This window comes from Solea senegalensis, linkage group LG10, assembly GCF_019176455.1.
Source record: "Solea senegalensis isolate Sse05_10M linkage group LG10, IFAPA_SoseM_1, whole genome shotgun sequence".
In the NCBI taxonomy this organism is placed as follows: domain Eukaryota; kingdom Metazoa; phylum Chordata; class Actinopteri; order Pleuronectiformes; family Soleidae; genus Solea; species Solea senegalensis.
In genome coordinates, this window is record NC_058030.1 from 20460163 (window position 1) to 20484243 (window position 24081).

Here is a 24081-nt window from a genome sequence, read left to right on the forward strand (position 1 = left end):
ACATGATTGGTATTGGTTGAAATAAATCATGTATGGCTGAGCACGGGGAGTGACCGATTTCACAGCAGATATTTTGAATTTTTCAGACCAGAAGATTTGTTCTGTTATCTCCCTCTGTCAGCCACAATAACTCTTTGAAATCTGTGCTGTCCAGTTTTTTTTTACAATTTACAGATGTGTTTGTTCACCACTAACTACACCTTTTAACTTTTTTGTTAGTGGATGTTTTTGAATCTGCATTTCACCGTCCGACACCATAAGGTGTTGCTTGTCTACATTTTGACTCCTTGTTGTGTATTGCCTTCTCTCTACATGCACCATAAAGCACAGTTTGTAGAAACCCAATTTGCATACCAATTAATGAGATGCAAGGCCATTTTCATTGAGCAGCTGAGGCTGAAATACCCTTGTTGACAGTTCCTCTCTCTGTTTGCTTCTGTTCTTTCACACTTTTTTCCCCCCTTTCCCTCTCACACTCAAACCCCTCACACTGTTTCCTACCTCCCTCGCTCTCTCTCTCTGTTTCTCATTACATCCCTCCAATTAGAGCCAAGACCATCCGGAATACTGTGTCAGTGAATCTGGAGCTCACAGCAGAGCAGTGGAAGAAGAAGTATGAGAAGGAAAAGGAGAGGAACAGATCAATGAAGGAGACTGTTCAGAGGTTGGAGGCTGAGCTGAACTGCTGGAGGAACGGTAATAACCGCACTGGCTTAATATTGGCAGCTCACAATAACACTGTGCAGACACTGTGGAAATTGCACTACTGACATGTTTAATGTCTGAATAATTACACATTTGTAGTTTCTGCAATTCAAGAAGGTGGTGGTTAGACAGTGTTCCCCGTCTGTCTGACTGTAATTACTAAAACTAAAGGATGACATTGGTCCTTCGAGGCAGAACTGTATTTGCTATTGCAATCGTATTCACTTCCTGAGGGGAAGAGTCTCAATAGGTTGCCATGAAATTTAAACTGGACATTCATGGTCCCCTCGGGATTAATCGCAATGACACTGATGATCTTATAACTTTAGGGTTGAGGTTCAGGTTCAAGGTTTGTCACATGGAGCGTTGACAGCCGCGAGGCGACAGGCGAGGAAAGATTCTGAATCAGCTGTTTTTATTTGGTTAAAAAAAAGCTGCCACTATAGAAGTCAGAGGGGAGAGTTTGTGCTGGAGAGTGCTGGTATTGTAGTCAAATGACTACAGCCTTTACACACAGTCCCCTACATAAAAATTGCTCCACTTCTCTTCATGTGCCAAAGTGTACTCACTGGCAGGACTGAAATTCCACCATTCTGCCAGCCTGCACACATTATCTTTCAGTCCGCGTAAAAGCAGATTTAACCTTATTTGATGGAGACTGAATGCATGAGTTTGGAAGGACAGAATTTATGGACTTTTGCCCAACACGCTTAATCCCTTTCCAGCACTTTCTGTTTCATATTATTCAGATTTTTGCACCCTGCATAAGTAGATTCCCCCTCATACTGTGCTAAAGGGTAAGACGGGCCGGAGCCTTTTTTTGTTTCATGAATCCTTAAGTTTATGTAATCCTAACAGAGAAGGAAGATAATCACATCTGATGAAAATTCATAACCTTGTCCTTTTCAACCCACACAGTCCGATATCAATGTCATTGATTCTCAAACTCACACACACCATTACTGCTCCTTGTATTGTTGCCCACCTCAGGCCCAGGAACTCCCCAAGGCAGATTTAACCTCCATTCTGCCCCATATCACCGGATTCTTTAATCAAGGATGGCCCAAAGACAGAAACAGCTCTCTCGCACAGTAAATCTCATGAAACCTCTGTCTTTTCAGTCTGGACTGAGAGTCTTTATGGTACATTGCCGGTTTTGTGTTACACCTAACCTGACAGCTGTCTTGACTGATTAGCCGACCTTCAACTACACAGGACGGCCTTAATCTATAAAAGGTGTCAGGTAGGTCTATTGTCTCATGCATGGATTACGTAACGGATGTATAGATTACTTATGGATTACTTTGACTTTGTCTTAAGAGGAGCAACACTCCATTTTAAAAATCCGATCCTCCACTTTTCTTTCACAGTGCCTTCAGTCAGTCTGATCAGTAGTGTGAATCACTGGAGAGGAAGACAGTTTCTTGGAAGATTCAGTTACAGCACAAACAAAAACAGATGTAGAAAAGTGACAACATACGAAATATGATGTGCTCTTAATGAATCTCTAGCATGAACCTCTACAGGCAGCGTGGAGAGATTTATGCTGATGTTTCCTCAGAGTTGTGTAACAGGCAGAAAGTGACATGATACATACGTATATCATGACATTAGCTGTAAGTACAGCATAGCCCACTCTATCATTTTCTGACACAATGTACTCACCAGTCATTTCAGCAATCCATTTCTGATTGAACCGACAGTGTGTGTTGTGACCGATTTAGGTCCCGTCCTGCGTCTCACCCTCTCAAGAGACACATCTGTACACAGCCTATGGAAGAGCATTGAACTTGAAATGCACTGGAAATCAGGGGAGCTGTCAATGCAGGTTTCTCTCTGCATTCATCTGCCCCATTTTTTTTTTTTTCACATTTCTGGAATAAAAGTCAGCTGCAGCTGCAGTCTGACCAGTATTGTCAGTATACACATGTGTTGTTCTCGCCTCCTGACATTTAAGCGCATCCGTGTGTGAAGACATCTGTCAAGGATTAACCCATGTTTGGGAGGATGCACCACAGACAGAAATAAATACATTCTATTATTTTGTAACTCATTTTTAGGTGAGAATGTTGTCGTTTTGGAGCAGTTGAGTGAGGGATCAGAAGATGCTCCACTGGTGCCTGAGACTGAGGAGCCGGTTCTTGACATCAGCAGTCCATGCACCCCCTGCACCCCCTGCACCCCCTGCACTCCATGCTCCATCGCGTCCTCGATTGTGGTTCACATTTCTGAGGAGGAGCGGCAGAAGTACGAGGAGGAGATCCGGAAGCTTTACAAACAGCTGGATGATAAGGTGATGAAGGATTACCACACGGGGGCAATTTATGAGCATGAATGTGGGGCTGATTATTATACAACATGGCTCGAGCTTTTCATAATTGTGAGCACAAATGAATACTACCAGCCCTAAACTACATGTATTATTCATGATAATGAATGCAGAACATTACATCCAATAGTGACTAACACCAAGGAATAGGTTTCATTGGGGGAATTAATTAAGTTAACAAATATCTGTGCACATATACAGTATGATGTGCTCTATGGTGCAGTAATGTGCAATTTGTGGCAGGTTTTTCTGTCCTTTACAGTATACATAAGATATATTTTTTAGTAACATCTAAGCCATTTTCTCCACTGTACTACACTAGCACTACTCTACCTGATGCAGGGTATTCTACAGTGTATTGCATGCAACATATCAATGTGCATTCATACACAGAACATAACATGTTGAATTTCTTCTGGTAATAATAATCTGGTTGAAGATAGAAAGGCTTGTTCTGCAATAATGTGTATGTGTGTTTGTCACATGTACTGTTTTTATTCATAGTTAGATTGTAATCATGTTGCATTTGTCCATTTTAATGCAAGCTGAAATGTAGCTTACATTTCACACTGGAACCAAACTATATAAAATGACTTGTCCAAAGTATTATTTTCACAATTAATTAATCTGTCGATTATTTTCTAGATTGATTCAGTACTTGTCTGGTCAGTAAATGTCAGAAAATTATTTTGATGATTTCTTTTTTACATAGAGCAAAGAAACCACAGAATATTCACATTTAAGAATCTGACAAATCAGAGACTCTGATCTCAATTATTGAAAAAAAACCACTTGATTAATCGATTATCAAAATAGTTAATGATTCATTTAGTAATTTAATTAATGGAATAATCATTGCGGCCCTAATATATATGTGTATTTGTACTCTCTCGACTCTTTACCACTAAAGGATGGTGAGATCAACTACCAGAGCCAGATGGTGGAGAAGCTGAAGGAGCAGATGCTCAACCAGGAGGAGGTAAAAGACCTTGATTTTACATTCTTACATCAGTTTGGTTAAATGGCCCACAGTTTGCTGCACATCTGCAAACGTGGCCGTGAAAGTATCTCTTACGAAGTTTTTTAAAAAAATGTTTTTTTTATAGACACTGTACATGAGAGAAAAAGGTCCTTTCAGATGAGAGACAGTACCTGACCGGAGAGCCATATTGTATGCAGAAATGTATTAACTATATTGCAGAAAGATAATCTTTTTAGTTTGTTGTGCGTTTTCTGTTTTCCATGTTTCCTGTTTTATTTTGTACTTCTTCCTGGTGTGTGTACCTTGTGTAGTTGTACTTCATGTCCAGTTTTCCCTCTTGATTGGCTGCCCTGCCCTAATCTGATTCACCTGTGTCTTATTAGTTTCAGCAGTGTTTGAATAGCCCTACCTCCCCAGTGTCTTTGTCAGTTAATTTTGTTTAGTTCTTCTTGATGTTTCTGTTGTTTCCCCTGCGTTCTGGTCCCTGATCCTGTTGGTGTTTTGTGTTAAAAAGGTATTGTTCTGTTGTTGTTGTTTTATCTCCTCTTCTTAGATTAATCTTTTGCATTTTTTGATTTAATTATATACTCTTTTGTTCATTTTGCAACCTCCATGCAGGTCCTCAAAGGATATGCATTATGAAAATATCTTTGTGAATAGAGTGACTTTATAACAGAAAATAATATTTCTCTATCACATCTTCATTAAAAAGGTTTATCCAGGATGCCTTATAAAGTACTTGCAGCATATAATCACATAACAGTGAGCAAACCAGTGGGTTAAATAACCTAAAACAAGCATTTCTATGTAGTGTCTCGCCAAGCTTTTGGTTGAGCCAACTCTATGGTCACTTTAGAGCCTTAGTTTGTGCGCAGTGACATGAATTTACACATATCTGGCCAAACAGAAGCTGTTTACTACAATGTAGACATGTAAGCACCCCGTGTGGAGCAGCATCTTAATGACATCTATTCTGTGAAATGACCCACAGAGGGCTGCGGCACTGCAGATCCAATCCAGTACCATGGTGACGAAATGATGCCACCTCTCAGTGCTGAGAAATATTTCATGATGAAATATCTTTTATCTATTAAATAACACCTTTGCCGCATAGCAGTGTGTGTACGCATGCTTATCTTTTATTACCAAATGAGTCAGATAAAACATATTTGGGTGAATAATAATGAAATTTCATAAAGAAGCATTCCTCTCTTGTTGACTTTTGCATTTTCTCACCAAAATATTTATTTAGCATGTATATTTAGTTGGTTTATCTCTGTGCCCCACAGCTTCTTGCATCATCCAGGGGGGACAGTGAGAAGGTGCAGTCAGAACTCGGCAGGCTGCAGACAGAAAATGAATCTGCAAAGGCAGAGGTGAAGGAGGTCCTGCAGGCCCTGGAGGAGTTGGCTGTCAACTATGACCAGAAGAGCCTGGAGGTTGAGGAGAAAAGCATCCAGAACAAGCTCCTGGCTGAGGAGCTTGCAAAGAAAATGGTTGGTTGGGGCTTTTTTAAGAGGCGTGTTGTTTTCCATCTCACGCCACAGTGCAAAATACTGGGAGAGATGGAGAAAAAAAGAGTGAAATTTAATGGAGTGAAAATAGTGGAAATGATTAGCTTTGTCAACCACTGTAGTATGTATCTACACACAAAGGGGGATAAAGTGACTAGAGCTAGTGCTTCACACTGTAATTAGGGAGATATTTTGTAAATGAAGAAAGTTGTAAGGAAGAAAAGATGAAAGAAAATTCTGATAATGGCCACCAGTCACTTACCAGATACAGATTATTAGGAAATGATGAACCTACCCTTACCTGAACCTACGTTAACACCAGTGTGTGTACCCTGCCTGTCACCCCTATGTCAGCTGGGTTTTTCTCATGTGGAGGATAAAGCGGTAGACAATGAGTGACATGTTGTGCACAACAACCACAAGCAAATGCAAGATGTTGACAGCTGCAGCCTTGGAGAGCCTGCAGGCCTGATTTTTCAGGATTAAGGTCAACTCTCAGAAGTCCATACTACCATTTCTACTGAATACCTTTTTTGTTCGAAGGATAAATTCACTGCTTCAAGGATAACATTGCAATTATATCTGGCATAGTTCATCACCAAAGCCTGTGAAAGTAATGTTCAGCTTTTATGAAACAAGGTTTCTGGCAAACGGTTAAGAGTTACGCTTTGAATTGTTTATTGAGTGATGGTCTGAAGGTGTTTCTAGTTTCTAAAGTGAGTTTTGTCGTGGTAGATTTACAGTGGAGGTAGGTTTAATGTCTGGTTTGCAGATAATCCCAAACAAAAAACCAGCCAGCAAAATGCAGTAAGGAGCACTGAGACTAAATACACAAGGGATGCAACAATGATTGGGTAGAGGTGAAAGACAATCACAGAGGTAGGAAACCAGACAAAGACTGGGAGTAAAGCAAGCAAAGACGCCAAAATATACAGTTAGTTGAAATAAATTCTTCCAAATGTCAAACAAGGTCATTCCAAAGTCTGTCACAGACACATATCCTAGTACTAGTTAATAATTAATACATAAATATCTTTTTTTGTAACTCTGTGGCTTACAAAGTCATGAATATTTTAATGTTATAGAGTGGTGGTTTTCAAAGTCTGATTCTCAGACAAAAACGTTATTAATATTTTGTTAATATTTTAGAACAATATAAAAATAAATGTGGTGTTCATTTTGATCATTTCATTATCATCGATTTTCACTGTGATGTAAATGGGTATTATAATACTGCAAGTATTACAGTCTGCTTTTTGAGCCGCCCGTTTTCGCTTCAAATAAAATATGAGAATAAGGAGAGGAGAACAACTCAGACAGAGATAAATCTAAAACACAGACGAGTGCTAGAGTCGGTCAGTCCTTAATAAAGTTACTATGGCTCAGTGGACAGAGAGGGCCATTATTCACCTTCTTCTTAAAACATAATTAATATTTCATGCATGCTTTGCTTTCTGCCACTGTGTCCTCTCATCCCCCTTTGTCTTTCTCTGTCTGGATATTGATGAACACATCTCACAGTATGAGGCCTGAGTTCATGTTTTAGTCAGCTAAACAAAAGTGAAGCCTCTTTAACCGCAGTCATAACAATCTTATCACTTAGGACGTCTCCTCTACAACCTGTTTTGATCTGACCGCTCACCGACACGTTCTTCTCCGGGATGCCCCCTGGCAGTCTGACAGGGTGTGAAGCTTAACACAAGACATCATGCAGCGGGTGAAAAATCCTGCCCCCACCCTCTCCCTCCCCAAACTCTTCTGCTCTCTGTGTCTTGCAGAGAGTGGATTCCATAATGAGCATTACCTTTTTTTCCATATCAGCAGCTGAAATGGTGCAGCAATGACCTAGAAAAATATTGTAACGGTGTAGTAGATTCATCACAGTTTTCACCATCTCACCATTCACCGGCTTCTCCGTGCACCTTCCTTCCTCCATCGGTCTACTTAGACTCCATTCTATTGTCATGACTACCTCCAGTCATCACTAACCAACCTGCACAATATGACTTTATTAATCTTCCATCCACCAAACTAAACATGTTCCATTAACCTTTCAGCTCCTCACCTTTTGTTTATTCACACACAAATAAATATCAATTAATTATTTGCCATTTACCATTTAAGTTCTCTGTAAATGTTGTGACGTGGGACGTGACCTGGAAAACGATCACGGGGAGTTTGATGTTAATGAAAGAGTTGAAAACACCGAGGTAAACTCTAGTGTATTTATGAGGTGGTTAACGGTGCTTTCAGTTGATATGATCCATGGGGCAATTAATGTGAAATGCACAGGGCATTAAAAGTACATTAATTGTGTGATAACGGATGATCCCCTTGGTAAAGGTAAATAAACAAGCGTCAACAAGAGTAAATATCTTCAAACCTGTAGTTACTGTACTGTAGCAGCGTCCGTTCGTAAACACAAGAACACGAGAAAAGATTACACTTTAACATTTCATATCTAAAATGAACACTTTTTGATAGCGTGCACACACACAATCACACCAAACCTCCCAAACAAGGTCAGCATTGTATCTCTCAATGAATACCAATAATGTTACTGTAGACTTTGTAATAAAAACAAAATACACTAGGTTGATTTTGAAGGCTGTATTTTATATTTCTCATGAAAAATTTTAGGTTTTTTCACAAGTACCATATTCTGGCACAGTGGATAACCCATAATATATGTGATTATCGAGGTAAACAACATGTTGACAATGTAGAAAAACGAATGAAGAATGTGTTTCTGAGATAAGAGCCATAGTACTGCCGCAATTAAATCCAATTTGTCACATTGTGTTCATAAATGAACAGGGTGACTGTGTTGCTTAGGAGCTGCCTGCTGTACAAAATGGAGGAGGATCGAGTAAAGCCATCATTCACCCTCCCAGATTCTTTCATCCAGTGCCAACGCCATCAACCCCTGGCTCAGTGTTTTATTGATTTGTAATTTAGCAGCCATTACTTGGATGAACATGTGATCCAGGGTTAAAATGTGTCCAGCAGCTGTGTCTGCTCTCAGGTCAAAGGACTCTCAGTCCCCTTTTATTTCAATCCTCCCCACACAATTTTCCCCTCCTTTTATTATTACCTCGTGGCTTTAACTCTCCTCTCGGTTTTTCACTTATTTTCTTTCCCCCCCTCATCTTGCACAACCTCAACTGTCACCTTCTGTTCTTGTCCTTCACCCCATAGAGTCACCTGATGGCATTGGAGGCAGAGCTGTCCCGTATCCAAGAAGTGAGCAGCCACCAGAGGAAACGCATCACTGAGATTCTCAACGGGCTCATGAGGGACTTGAGTGACTTCAGCACCATCGTTGGAAACAAGGATATCAAGCTGGTGAGTGTCACAGGGTTGGGGTTTTTAGAGGCAGTCTTCGCTTAGTAAAGGGAACAATCAAAGAACAATAAAACATTGAAACAATATGTTTGTACTTTGGTTATCTTTGAAGATAAAAGTATGCTTCTGTATTTTAAATCTCTTCTCTTAAACCTTTGATTTCACTCCGTGTCAAGTGTCAAAACAAGGGAAAAACACTAAAATATTTGAATGATGTAGTTCAAACAAAAATAACAGAACTCAGTGAAACCCTGAACTTATCTAAATCAGATGTCACACACATAATGAAATCAGAGTAGCCTGCTTTTTCCAGTGTAAAAATCTAATTATTCCTGTCAAAATGAGGGTTTAATGACAGTATAACCCATAACTGACTATGAGTGTACATCACAGAAAGTGCTTCTTTTTCAGTAAATGTTCTGAGAATTAGCAGAATTCGAAACACTTAGTTTAGACCTAAAGTGTGACCAAAGAAAAGAGAGGAATTCATGCAGAGGAGCATAGGGTTCAAACATTCACACTGTGCCATATTTATATATGGCATAAATAGAATTGTGCATCTGCATGATCCAAAGCAACAATAAAGCTTTATAACACTTGAGCTTGTCATACAGCATCTGAAGAGCCATTCTATTCTGTATGTATACCACGTCTGAGGACTGTATACAGGCATATGTGCTGTCATCTGAAATGCTCGAATGATTTTGATCCGTATGTTTTATTCAAGGAGTCTATATCACATCACAGCAAAATGTTGCTCACTTAATCAATGTTTGTACAGAATGCCAACAAGGGCTTATAAAACGTCTCCCCGCCTCTTTAACTCCCCGGCTGTCTTTACATCCTCCCCCACTTCATCTTAGCCAAACGTCTCTCCCTGTCTTGAAATGTCTCTCGTCTCCTCCTCATTCATCTCCAGCCCATGGAGATTACCGGTGCGATCGAGGAGGAGTTCACTGTGGCTCGCCTCTACATCAGTAAGATAAAGTCGGAGGTGAAGTCCATGGTGAAGCGCTGCCGCCACCTGGAGAACCTGCAGATGGAGTGTCACCGCAAGATGGAGGAGACGGGGAGAGAGCTGTCCTCATGTCACCTCCTCATTTCACAGGTTGGAGATAAAAAATGTGTTTTATCTGTCATGGAAAAATTAAGACAATAGACACTGAACCTTGCCCGTGCCAAACTGAGTGGCGTTTTATGCACAATCCTCTTCATCAATTCAAGTAATATGACATTTGTAGAAATGAAGTAAGTCTGCTTGTGCAGCCTGTCCTAAAGCCTGAAGCACTGTGTGTTTTGTTAGACGTTTTACTAGCTTTGGCATTTTAATTAAATCCCCTAATGAATCGAAAATAGAAAGTGCTGTCCTAGGTAGTGGTCCATTGCTCATCATTACACATTCCACATTCTAAACCGTGCGCTTCAACTTTCAGCACAGGGCCAGGATCCGCTCTCTGACTGAGTACATGCAGAACGTGGAGACGAAGAAGAGACAGCTGGAGGACAGCTACGACTCTCTGAGTGAGGAGTTGGCCAAAGTCCAAGCACAAGGTGACATACAATTATTGGAAAAAAACAAACAAACAAACTGAAGAAAAGTAGAGTCTTTCTCCAGTTAAGCACCAAAACATAAATAAGTGTTCAGTTTTAACTGACTTGATGGTGGAAGATATTACAAATACTCCTCTAGGGAACATGAATGTCTGATCATTTTTTACTTTTACCAGTCTATCCAATGTAAACAACGGGTTTAGAATAACAAAAGTCAGCAGCATTTACTGCATCATCAGGGAAACATAAGTGTCTGGAATTTTACTCAAAAGCAAAAGTCTGCCCGTGGCACAAAAAGAAACGCCGTAGAAGATTTTCAGAATTCATCTGTTGGGCACAATGAATATAACTGATGTTTTCTGAAAAGTCATTTTAAAGTTTCTGAGCTATTTCAGTAGTTTAATATAGAGCACGACAAAGACTAAAAAAAAAGTCAAACAGCATCTTACGCTGAATTTGAAACACTTAAGTGTTGAAATGCACAGCCATCACAGCCACAACAGTAAGATCAGTCCAGCTTTTGGGTGAAATTCAGATCAGTACTGTTGAAACATGGTCACCTCAGAGCAAATAAAATATATATAAGTACTGTACTTACCGTAATAAAAGGAAATGTTCGCCATATAATATATATGTACCAAAATAAGGAGCAACAGGGAAGAGATCTGTAGACTGTCAACATGAACAGAAAAGGGGAAAAAACATCTCTATCGTAAACTAACTAAAAGCCGAAGATCACTTTAAATACAGTATATTGTAGTTTTGAGTTGTTTAAGATGGCATTGTACTAACAGATACTTGAATTATGAGTAATTAGCTGTGGGACTTTGTCATTTCTTACTCACTGCACAGTGAAGGACAATATTTACACTGACCTTCACTGTAAATGTTGGCAGATCCGCTGACTCAACATGCCAAAGTCAGCTTTAAGGTTAATTTAGACACAGTCAAACTTAACTGTGGCTGAACAAAGTAAAATGTAAAAACATGACCAATCTGTCACTGAACCTCAGCCTTAACAAGCCCAGGATGTACAGCGGGGACTCGCCGCTCGGCTTAAAATGTGTTTATTGGCTTCAGCACAGAGTTTCAGTCTTTGCCTTTAGGCTTTTCTGTCCTGTTGAGACAAAGAAGAAGAAAGGGGGTACCGATACTGATGATGAGTTCAGACTCCCAAACTTTAAACAGCACCAGCACGAATAGATAAATGGTTCATTTGAAATTTGAGCTGAGGTTCAGCTACTCCCATGACACTGACACAATCCAGGCCAAAAGCAAAGGCAAATCAGGCCAGAGGCTATATGTGAGTCATTCTTCCCACTCGTAGATTCTCACAGAACTGCATTCAATATCCAGTGGATTTAAGGGCAGATACATACATTTTAGTGCGACTGCAGTCGTTTCAGAGGATGAATACAAAGAGCCGCAGGTCACGTTAACGACACAGCCTCCCGTGAGGTACAGTGCTCGTAATTTCATCACCAGACAACAAGAAGAGCAGTGAGTGCACAACAGATCAGCATGATACAGTAGCTGTCGTTATTATTATTACACCCAAGGCATGACATGGGACCACGCTGACCTCGCTGAACATCAATCTCCAGCACTGCTGTGCTGACAAAGTCAGTCTTACTCTCTTGTCTGCCTTTTTCCTTCCTTCCTCCTTCTTTCCTCTTTCTGTCATGATTTCTTTGATCATTAATCTCTCCAACGTGTGTGTGTGTGTGTGTGTTTCAGAGAGTGTGTCACGGATGACCAGGGGGGAGAGTGAAAAGTCGGTCCAGGATTACTGTGATATAAAGGTACGATGACTATAGTGAGAGGAACGTAGTGTAGTGACCTAAATCAAACCTCAGTGGCAGGTGCATGTGTTTTTGATGTGGGATTGTGTCAAATGTCAATGGTGACTGGTGCATCAGTGGACTATGTAGTTCTTCTGCATAGCAACTACTGTAGCTGCAAGTAACTGAAAAATCCATTTGGAGAACAGTTTAGACACTTTAGGAAACATAGTTTTTTAATTTTCCCCACAGTAAGATAAGAAGATCAATGCAATTCATTCTCATTATGTTATGATAAATTGCAGCCAGTGGCCCAAAAATCCTTTGTCGCCTATCTACAGTCATTATTAAAATAGTGAATAGAAAGGTCCTTAATAAAAAGAGTCATTTTTTTATTGTTATAATTCGATTCATTTGTTCCCCCCGAAAAAAAGCCTCTGCAAAATCTAAATGTATCTCACTCATGTGTGGGCGAGGGAGGCAATAAGAAGTTTGCTCAGTCAACCAGAGTGAAATGGACTTGAAATGAACTTTCAGCTGAAAGAAAATTGGGAAAATTGTTATTTTGATGCTCCAGTTGAACAAACAAACAAGATGTTACATTTCAATTCACAAAAAAAATCTTATCTAATTGAATCGAGTTGCAAATGGCATATTTCCAAAAATCTACTGGGGCATATTAATGTCTTGGGGTTATTGTTTTCTGTCCCTAGACATCTACTATCGTACCCAGGATCAGTTCCACCTTTGTCTTGTTGGTACCTCTTGTGGCTACGTTGTTGTTTTTAAATGTAAATATGTGACACTAAACACGCTTCTATGCATCTGTCAGTATTTTTTGTTGTCATTATCTGAATGTGTGTTTGTGTGTGTGGGTGGGTGTATTTCTGAAGTTCTGTGCTGACGTTCTATTAGCCATGTCTCACTTCATTCATATTGACAGTGTCAGGAACAATCTGTGGTGTGTACAGTGTGTGTGTTGAATGCCCGTAAGGCCTTGTGTGTCCACACTTGTGTGTGTGTAATCTTCTCCTCTCTTGTTATCCTATTGTTACTTCATGGGAGTACTCTCTCTCTCTCTTTGTCTTTGCTCATTATATGTCTCTCGCCCACTCTTGTTGGTTGTACCTCAGAGAGTTCTGGAGCAGCAGATGGAATCGCACCGTGAAATGCACAGCAAACAGCTCGGCCACCTGCGAGACGAGATCATTGAGAAGCAGAAGATCATTGACGAGTTAAACGAGTTAGTGCTTCATTGTAATTCTCGCTTCCTCAGATGCACAGTTCGTTCTCCAAACTTTCTTGGCATGGATCCCTACAGGGATATGCATGCATACATATAATACACAGAGGTATTTAAAAGCAGAGTGATCAATACAGCAAAATGTGGAAAAACATTTTGAACTATACTTAGGAACAAACATGTTCCCAGAGGCAAACGGCCTACCCACTGTCTGTCTGTGGACTCAAATCAGAATTTCCATTCGGCTTTCATAAACTGGGAGAAGAAGACAGCAGGACAGATCTGTCTTGAAGGGCTGAAGTAGATTTAGTTGCTGGCCTGGAGTCTCTGCATGAATAGATATGTGGGGCTGCTCTGCTCGTTCTGCGAAGTCTGAAAATGTAAGGGTGGTGTAGTATAGTAGACAACTGGAATGAGAATAGAGTACACGCTATAGATATTGATTTCTGGACCTTGATACCAATCCTGAACTATACAATTTTATGAGATCCGTGAATTTATTTATTTATTTTAAATTATTTCATTTTACTTGCCCTTCTCGCAGCCAAACACGGATCAAATTTCTGCTCTCACATTTATTTTTCGTGCACTATCAAAGTGTTTCATTAAACTTGTCACGGCACTTGTGATTTTCTCAACATACCCTCATTCATTAAACAAAGGTATTACAGTAAAGTTCGATACCCAGCCTTAGAGTAGAGTGACAATTTACTCAGGGGGGAAAGCATTCATAGAAAAATCAAAGACCCTGTATTTTGAAAATCAGGATGCGTTCGTACCATATGCTTTGGCATACGTTTCTCATACAATTAATCATTGACTGACTTTGCTTTCACTTTTTTTTAGCTGTAACCAGCAGCAACAGCTCGAGCTGGAGCAACTGCACGTTGACTTTGAGTGTCTCAGGAGCCAAGAACATCACAAGAGCCGCCAGCTGGAGGAACTGACGTGAGTCCCTGTTTTACTGTGCTGGCCATCTTTCAAACACTCCCCCATATGGAGGCCTCGGGGCAAGCTGCCCCTTCTGATTCCCATCATATCTCTCTGTCATTTGCCTTCTCTTAGTCTATTTATTTTCTTCTCGCTCTGCTGCTCTGACTCTATTTACAGTATGCATCTCATGTCGTCATACAGACTGAAGCTAAATTTAGTTGGAGGCTCTTTTAACCCTGTTTATGCGTCTTACTCTTGCCATCTTCCTCAGTGTTTGCATCTCCATTTTTGAAACCAGGTTAGCAGCTGGCTGTTAATAGGCCTTTTTCTGCACTGACCTTTGCTGCATATTGTATCGGATGACAGCTGGGGATCACTGGTTCACATTGTGTTTGTTCTTTGTTTATGAGTTATTCTGAAAAGGATAGGACGAGAGGAGTCCATTTTAAAATTTCCTATCAATCTTCTCGTTGATATTTTTAGATTTCTTAATGAGCGGCATGAACAGTCGAAGCAGGACCTCAAAGGGCTGGAGGAGACGGTTGTAAGTCATTATTTGCTGTCACGATTCACTTGTCTCCCTCAGAGGCCACTGATCCACTAAATAATCCATAACTACTTTAATTGCACCACTTACTCTCTCTCTCTCTTCATACTGTAGGCTCGAGAGCTCCACACCCTGCACAACCTCCGCAAGCTTTTTGTGCAAGACCTCACATCTCGAGTTAGAAAAGTAAGCACACGTCAACCAGGTTGTTAAAAACACCCAACGGCATCAGTCCTCCACATATAACCACAGGAGCGTGTGTCTCGATCTCGTTTGCAAATGACTTTTAACTACTGTACTTAATTTTAGCCATAAATGGTCTCTTCTGTTTACAGAGTGCAGGGATGGAGCCCGATCATACTGGAGGATACATCACCCAGAAACAGAAAATTTCCTTCCTTGAAAACAACCTGGACCAGCTTACAAAGGTCCACAAACAGGTAACCAGCTGCAGATACAAGACTGTAAATTAGTGATGTAGACGGGAATAACATTTTCCTGTCCAGCACCTTTTTAAAATTAGGACAAATGGTCAACAGAATATGTAAGGAAGTAAGTAATATTACCAGCCTGCATAACCGTCTCACAAGACACTACAAAAACATAACAGAAAGGTGTTTCTGCACGAACGCACAAACACAAAATGAGCTGAATCAAAGACTTGTGAAGTAAACAGGAATGTGTCTGCATCTATTACGTGGAGAAAACAACTGACTACATTTTACATGTATTTACTACAATGACAATAAAACAAAAAGGTACATTTAATGTTTTTAGATCACACAGTTGGCATTTTCTGTTTTCCTTTGAAGCATCAACTTTTTACTTTACCTCCAAGCACAGAAGAACATCTGCGTTCTGCCCAGGTTACATATGACACACTGGTCTGCATGGTAAACATAATTAATAATGTATGTTCTCAATTTTGCAATAAAGGGAAGAGACAAAGACTGAGTCAAACTAAAAGAGAACATGTTGTTTGTCAGTGCACTCCATTTGGCATAAGTAATATTTACACCAAGAGTGATTTCACTCAAATAACTTCACATGAAAGTCTAATTGAATTGAATACAAAGCACTGAGAGGTGATAAACCAAGAAGAAGGTGCTGGCTTCAGGGAACTGCAGCCACAACTCATAAAACTGCGACTCGGATTTGATGAACACAAATGAATTCATCCTCATGCAGATGTGCACAAGCACTCAGGGTATTTACTCCCTCTGTAACTGACAAACACTCAATCTCTAAAGCAATCATGTGCCTGAAAAGATTAGACATGAATATACTCTCCACATCCTTTTTTTAATATTACTAAATGCACTAGAGTAGTCGGGTTAAGTGTTAATGTGCTAAAAGTTCTGCAGCCAGACACATTTACTTGAGCTGAAAAATTGGTGAGAGCTGCAATGCAGCAGTTTGTCAGGCAAAAAAAAAACAATCCTGTAAGTGGTTGCTGGGAGACTCCCGTCCACCACACGCTGGTTCTGTGGGGATGGAAGATGAAAGATGAGGTCATAAATCAGCACAGTCTCAATGTAAAGGCATAAGGCTAACAAAACTTATTTAAGCTTATTTAAGTTCTCAGATTTTTATGTTTGCCATTTCCACATAAAACTAGAAACTTGATGTTTCTAGTTTCTATAAATCTGCACATTTATTTTGATTTTATTTAAGTTAATCTTTTTCCATCGGCTTGATATTTCATATTGCAGAATTAGTTTTTGTCCTGGACGTTTCATAAATTGTGTGACAAAATGGTCGTCCCTTATGGTTCAAATCAAGCTTTCAAATATTACACAGACGATCCTCTGAAATACAGTCAATGTGTTCTTCTGTGTGTGTGTGTGTGTGTGTGTGTGTGTGTCACAGCTGGTACGTGACAATGCAGACCTTCGCTGTGAGCTTCCAAAACTGGAGAAACGTCTTCGGTCTACAGCTGAGCGAGTTAAGGCCCTGGAGGGTGCACTGAAGGAGGCAAAAGAGGGAGCCATGAAGGACCGCTGCCACTACCAGCAGGAGGTGGAGCGAATCAAAAACGTGATGAGGACCTACAATCCCTTCCGCCGGCCCCATGCTGCACAGATTGGTAATGCGTACACCGCATTCACAGATTAAACGAGTCATCTCAGTAGAAGATATGTAATCAGATGAAATGATGATAGGCGTCCTCTATAGGTAGGCAATGAGCCATTTCATCCATTAATATGTTTTCTGTGGATGTCACCCTGAGCTTCTCTTGTTATCGCAAAGCTGTTTATGACATGCACTGCTTTCCTACAATCTGTGCTATTCGGTACGCAATAATATCACACACATCATGTCTGCAACCTTTTTTTTATTATCTCTAACAAATGTTTTCAAAACAAAATCATGTTAAAGCTCCAGTGCCCCAGAGGAATTCTGAGTAGTCACCACAACACTGGTGCCACATTCTCATTAAATATGTCATGTAATTACGCACCATTCTTCAGTCCTCCACATCCAATTTACCAATAAGCATTTATCCTTTAGCTGTAAAATCCATTCTCTTGCTCTTTTCAAGTATAAAACACTACTATAGTGGGTAATGCATAGTCATGTGAGCAACTTGTACGGAGCATTTACATGTGATGAGAGGCGCATTAGAGACTGTCATTTCCACAGACTGGGTCAGGACCACCAAACACCCCCCCCTCCCCCCCATGGGCCATAGCAGATTTATTTTGGGTTGCCCAATAAATTTGCTGAACTCCTTTTTCAACAGGGATAGTTCAGGTTCTCTGAAACAGGCATTGACACATTATGAAGAGTGACTTGAGTGTATCTGTATCTGCAGTGTTTCTGCAGCCTGGGACCTGGACTCACAATCTATTGTTCAAGTGTAAGGGTAGATCACACTAAATACTTGACACTTTAACCTGTAGAAGCCGGGTTTTTTCTCTCTCGTGTGTCGTTTAAAAACTGCATACATGCTTCCCGTCTTTTCTGGATGTGTTCCAATAAGGAGATTGAGAAATAATGATCCTGTATGATTATTATAGGATTGCTAAAACAACAAATCTATAGGTGGCCTAAGACTGTAGAGCAGGGGCGTCCAAACTTTTTTTTTTAACGAGGGCCAAATTTGATAATGTGAAGATTTCCAGGGGCAAGAGTGCTTTTTTTTTTTAACAGAAACATTTACATACAAATGCACTGTTTTATAAAAAACAATGAGGGCTGTGATTGGCCCGCGGGCCGTAGCTTGGACACCCCTGCTGTAGAGAATTAGAGTTAGCACTTTATCTGCACCCAAGGAGCAACAGGGGGTGGGTAACTTGCTCAGGGTCAATCAAATCCTGTCCTGGGATTTAAACTGGCACCCCTTTTCTTACAATCCCAATTCCCTTCCACTTGGCCATGGGCTGCCCTGAAGTACTTCAGTTTTACTTAAGTGGGGGAGAAATTACTACTTTTATTAGGAATTATTTAGGACGATACGTGTTCTATCTAAACAAAAATGCACATGTCGGTCATGATGACTGTGTTGAGATAATTTGTCTGTTTGTTCTTCTGTTTTTGAGCAGAAGGAAAGGAAAGAGCAACATAAGGTCTTGGTCCACGTAAGATATTATTTGATTTTGATAGTGATCTGGACATTGAACTGTTAACCTAGTGATACAGGGGAGTGTGAGAAATGAAGCGGCCTTGGCGGAGATTTGTGCTACTACTAACAGCTTTCTGTCATTTATTTCAACTTTGAATCCTGTCTTAAATGAATGATATTTTTGCTTGTCCTCTGTTTGGAACATGTGATACACATGTCATGCACCAAGCCAAGCTCATTGTCTTTACCTGTGAGACTCGGAGGACACCACCACAACACGGGCAGGCGCTGAGCGTCGCAGCACGTCCTGCAGACACTGGACGAGGAGGAAGTGACCTAGATGGCAGATCTGGAAGGTGGACTCCAGGCCGTCCTCGGTCAGCCTCCAGGGTTGAGTACACACAGCTGCATTACACACCAGGATGTGCAAGGGCCTGCAGTGGGAGGAAGGCATAAAATATAACATGACTGTTAGTGGCTTAAGAAGGTAAAATGATGAGTTAAGAGAGACGCGGCGGAAAGGAGAAGAAGCTGACAGTGTTTCTATTTTCAGAGTGTGGTCGACTCAACAGGCCTACAGAGACACAGCATCAGTAATGCTGATATAATACAGAGGTTTCCAGTGCAACTCCCAGTGGCTCGACAGGTAGTGAAGATACTGAATACAGCTGGCTGCCATCCAAGAGCAACAACACATTGAAAAGCAATCTCCAACCATTTCAACATGACACGAAGCCGGTGGAGGTAATGGCTGGTGATACAGGCTCTGTGTGACTGCTCTGAGAAACCAAACCCACCAACACATCAACTCAGGGAGGCGGAGCTGAAAAGATCTGATCGAAGGAAACACACACACACACACACACACACACACGTCACAATACTCTGCCAGGCCATAAAAAAAGGCACAACCGTGAATTTCTGTTGGATTTGATTGCAATATGCATTCACCATGTCATCTTTTGATCATCTTATGCAACGTCACAACATTTATTTCAATTAACAGTTGAATTTTTGCTGAGGAACCTCTGTGTTAAGTCTTCTTCAGTGCACCCCAAAGACTTTCAGTGGATTCAAAGTTCATATGTGACACTTGGATGTGGCTCCATACCAATATGGCAACTATGAGAATTTACCGTCTTTTAAATGACAGTTGTTACAACTACACCACACAGTGATTCCAAAGCTTGTTTTGGGTCCCCACAAAAACATGCATACAAATGAGTTTTGATGTTTTTACCAAACATCTCTTACAAATGATTTGTTTACTAATTGAATATGATATTAGACTTTTACAGATATGACTGTAAATGAGTCAATACATTATGCACAAATCCACTTTTTTGTGATTTGGGTCACAATTCACCTGCATGAACTCAGCCGAGTCTGCCAACAATTTGATCTTGGTTGTGCAAAATAACAGAAACGGTGTCGAGCCAACATGGTGGCCGCCTAAGAGCAGCGGTCTTTCCATTCAGCGGTTGCTTCCATTTTAAGCGACTCCCCCACACCATTACTCGTAGGCGTGTCACAATCTCAACTGTAAATCGGATAATGATCGAAACGACGATATCATTCATTGCACCATGTAGACAAAAGGTAAATAAAAAAATGGAATTAGTTATAACCTGGCATAAAACCAATGAATGATCCCAGACTAAACTAAACAAGTCTAAAAATGACTCATCTGCACTAATCAAATCAAATCATGAACTTAAAATGAAAAATCAAATTGAAGGATTTGCAGAATCTAACTACTAGATAGCCATTGCTATCACGTTTATGTCGCTCTGCCATTCGGATCATTGGACTGTTTTTAGCTTTTAGGTCAATGCAATTACATATAGAGGTTTTTTGATCTATGTCCACTGGTCACACCAATTGAAAGTGGGAGGTGACTACACCCTTTTCAGACTGCATCTCAATCTGTAGTCTGGTGTAGAGCTGCAGCTAACAATTCTATTCATAATTGATTAATCTGTTGAGTATTGTCTCGTAATCTGAAAAATATTGATCAGTGTTGGTCAAACCTGGAAATCATCATGTTCTCAAATGTCTGGTTTTGTCCACAAACGAAAAAGATTCAGTTTTAATGCTTTCTTTGTTACATGGAGCAAAGACACCAGAAAAGAGTCACATTTAAGAAGCTGAGACGATCGGAACACTTGTTTTAAAGCCCACATAGACCGGAAGCTCCAATTAACGCTGCGTTTGTGTGTGTATCTGCGTCATTACCTCGTTTATGAAACCCTAAAGTTTCAGAACAAACAGTTCAGCCACTGCTGAGAAAATAGTGTTGTATTGTTTTCCTGGGCTCTGCGAAGCGGATCGGCACTTCCTTAATTTGATGTCGTCATCAAAAATCCTCACCACTCCTCTCACCACCGTAGCGCCTCCTGGTGCGGGCACTAGTCCGGGCACATCCGGTTGCGTACATTCAACCGCAGAAGAAGAAGAACTACTCTCGTTGTAGCTGCTGAGATGCAGAGCATCCACCGTGCCAGAGGGGGAGCTGTGTATCTGAGAGCTGGCCTATCTATTACATCACTTCCAGGTACCTGGCCAATCACAGGACAGTGGGAAAGCTCTCGTTGGCTGGCCAATCACAACACAGTCCACGTTATGGGGGTGTGGTTTTGGTCTGAAACAGCGCGGCTGACGAGAGTGTCAGTGAGGAGATATTTTGATCGGCTCGTTTGCAGCGATTAGGAGGTTTTTAATCATGAAGTTCATATATGTAAGTAGACCTCCATAACTAACATACATGTGTGATACAAGCATTCGATGTCGCCTTAAATAATGAAAAAAAACCTCAAACATACAATGTTGTTGGACCTAAATTTGACCACATGAAGCAAGACCAGAACCATGACACTGAGCCCACAGGCTTACACTGCAGACACTGAGCCAAACACTAGTCGCGTATGTGACTCTTTTGACAGGAGAGTGTATAATAAAGCAACGGTTCATATTCGGGGCCCAGTGAAGAAACATTTACATTCTTGCAGATATTGTGTGGGCGAGCCAGAAGCACTCCCTGCTCGCGTGCTACTGAATGAAGATTGCCTGATTGGTCAGGGCAGTGAGAGATCCTTGTCGGTGACAGCGTCGCTCCAGCGACTCGAAACCACAGTAACACAGCCGAACAATCCAAACACACCCCACCAATTTTTAATTTCTTCCATTAGAATTAATTATGAGGCCGAAGGCAATTTGTGTACCCTGTGTTTAAGACTGCCTACTGGATTAATTAAAAACTGGATGCTGGAAAATTAATGTGTGAATTGTTATGCCTTGCTATAATGAGCCATCCCATGCTATTACATAGGAGTGTACTGTACGATCACCTTCAGGCCTCCAAACACACAAGGTTCATTAAAGAGCACATACCTACTCACAAGTCGACTTAAAGAATGCCGACCTTAGCACATTATCAGCAGAGCACACACCAGCAGCACCGTCGTTTTGTTTTTCAGGAGATGGAAAAACACATATGTAAATAAATAGGCCTTTGTGACCTGAACTCAAATGTAATAAAAGTAGATAGTAGAGGGAAATATTGTGATGTCAGTATTCAGCTCTGACACTGCTCTCAAATAAAAAGCTGAGAAAATAATATTTTTACTGGCAAATGTCACTTTGTGTTAGAAAGTGTATAATGTGCACATACAGGTGGCTCAAGCATGGGAGCTTAAAATGCATTAAATAGCAATGTATAAAATGAAGTTGTGATTATGAAACACACTGGAAATGATTGCTGCGTCACCCATTTAAAATGTGATGTACACACAAATCTTTATCAAGTCTTTGTGACAATTCTTAAAACCATTTCTATTGTGAATGACATATATCGTGATTGTTTGCCAGCTTTAAAACGTGGGTCTCGATATAAAAGGTTTGGACAACACTGATATAGATGAATAATATGAGAGCTCTATAATAATAAATCCAAAACTCGCCCCCGGTGGCTGAGTGCAGTAAAGGTTCAGGATAAGGACCAAACGACCAAAAAAAAAAACTGTTCCAAACAAAAGGATCAACTGTTATACTGCGTGCTTGCCTTTAAGAAGGTCATGGTTAATGTTAAGAGATAAAGGGAAAGTAAAGGTAAAAGGAGGCAGTAGTGTAACTGCCTTTAAAAGAAGAACTTTAATGATTAAGAATGTATTCTGTCATTTCTCTGGATCTTGCATGCTATGTAAGTACGGTTTATACCAGCAGAGGGCGCACATCAAACAAAACAAGTCATTTTAATTTCGGATAAGTCATTGTCAAAGCCCGAGGAACCAAAATGTGAGCTGCACCTTCACCGGGGCACAACTGGGGCACAGGGACAATACGGCTACAGTCATGACGCGACTTTCAAATGAATGTGATTTAAATTGCACTGACTGCTAATATCTGTGTATCCCTGCGTCATCACTGCAGCCTGACTAAATGACAAGTCAACAAAAGCCTCATTATTTTACCAGGCTGATATTTTTTGTTGTTGATTGGTTACATTCATGTCAATAATAAGCTACTTATATACGACATTAACAATTTAAACCGTTAAAAAAAGAAGTGTTTCTCTTATTAATTGCGATGAACTAGGTGAAGGAAAATGCATGAAATACATGAAACCTGAGCTGATGCAGTTGTGCAGCTCCACTGCACAATCGTGCATCATTAACACAAGAAGGCAGAGCATAGAACTGGGATATTTTTGCTTCATTTTTGTTTTGGAGTTGAGTCATCCATCTTTATATGCAGGCTGTAAAGAGCATTAACTGTGTGCTATGCAAAGGAAAACTCTTGCTGGCGAGGGGTTGCACATGAACTTTTGACCTGACCTTTCAACCTTTGTAGTGATTTAAACTAGTCTTTAATGGACAAGTCTGAATGTCTGTTTACAAATCAAAAACAGCACTGGCTTAAAAAGACCGTGTCACTCAAACAACATCACATATTTGCGATCAAAAACTGCAATAACCAACTTTCCTCTGGCCAGCCGAGCGATTTCCCCCACACACACAGCTCAGATGGGCCTCAGGTGAGTCTGCTTGTAATGTAAAAGGCCTGTTAATTCAACTGCCCACCAGTTAGTCCCTCTCTCATAAGCACAGGTCTAATGAATGTCTTTAATAGGCCTATTGCTGCTCACCACAGTCCCGCTCTCCACATTAAGCCCTAACACAACACTGTGTGCACTGTGCAATCTCAGCGCTGGTCAAACGAGGGTGGTAACTACCAAACAGGGAGACATCAGTTTATATATTTACTTTAAATAACCCCCCTGGGTATGACCCCTGACCTCTATGATAATGTGGGCCAGCAGAAGATATTGCCTGTGTGAGCTGGGCTCACACTACTGGTCATTAACACTGCACTTTATTGGCAACAGGAAAACTGGCACAGACAACACACGCATACAGTAAATAAGTGTACACCACTCATCCGGCCCCATGTTCTCTCACACACACACACACACACACACACACACACACACACACCAGAGATGTGCGAATATAAAGTGGGTTAGCTAATGTTACTAAGATAGTGTAAACTGGCTTAAAGGTGGACCAATATAGTTTTTTTTCTGTGGCT

General features: G+C 40.6%; 2 protein-coding genes across 3 annotated transcripts in view; one reads left to right on the forward strand and one right to left on the reverse strand.

Moving 5' to 3' along the window:
* Positions 1 to 17479, forward strand: part of kif5ab (kinesin family member 5A, b) — a 44721-nt gene extending 27242 nt beyond the window's left edge. For both annotated transcript variants that reach the window (XM_044035392.1, XM_044035393.1), the window contains exons 11-24: positions 548 to 696; positions 2766 to 2998; positions 3945 to 4013; positions 5306 to 5512; positions 8729 to 8875; positions 9795 to 9983; positions 10309 to 10426; positions 12164 to 12228; positions 13341 to 13450; positions 14297 to 14398; positions 14867 to 14927; positions 15045 to 15116; positions 15266 to 15370; positions 16800 to 17479. In XM_044035392.1, the coding sequence (XP_043891327.1) occupies positions 548 to 696; positions 2766 to 2998; positions 3945 to 4013; positions 5306 to 5512; positions 8729 to 8875; positions 9795 to 9983; positions 10309 to 10426; positions 12164 to 12228; positions 13341 to 13450; positions 14297 to 14398; positions 14867 to 14927; positions 15045 to 15116; positions 15266 to 15370; positions 16800 to 17045 (1873 nt within the window). In that variant the 3' untranslated portion in view covers positions 17046 to 17479. The remainder of the gene's footprint in view (positions 1 to 547; positions 697 to 2765; positions 2999 to 3944; positions 4014 to 5305; positions 5513 to 8728; positions 8876 to 9794; positions 9984 to 10308; positions 10427 to 12163; positions 12229 to 13340; positions 13451 to 14296; positions 14399 to 14866; positions 14928 to 15044; positions 15117 to 15265; positions 15371 to 16799) is intronic.
* Positions 17480 to 18739: 1260 nt separating this feature from the next.
* wwox (WW domain containing oxidoreductase) overlaps positions 18740 to 24081 on the reverse strand; it is a 59683-nt gene continuing 54341 nt past the window's right edge. The window contains exon 7 of the mRNA XM_044036084.1: positions 18740 to 18929. Coding sequence (XP_043892019.1) covers positions 18740 to 18929 — 190 coding nt within the window. The remainder of the gene's footprint in view (positions 18930 to 24081) is intronic.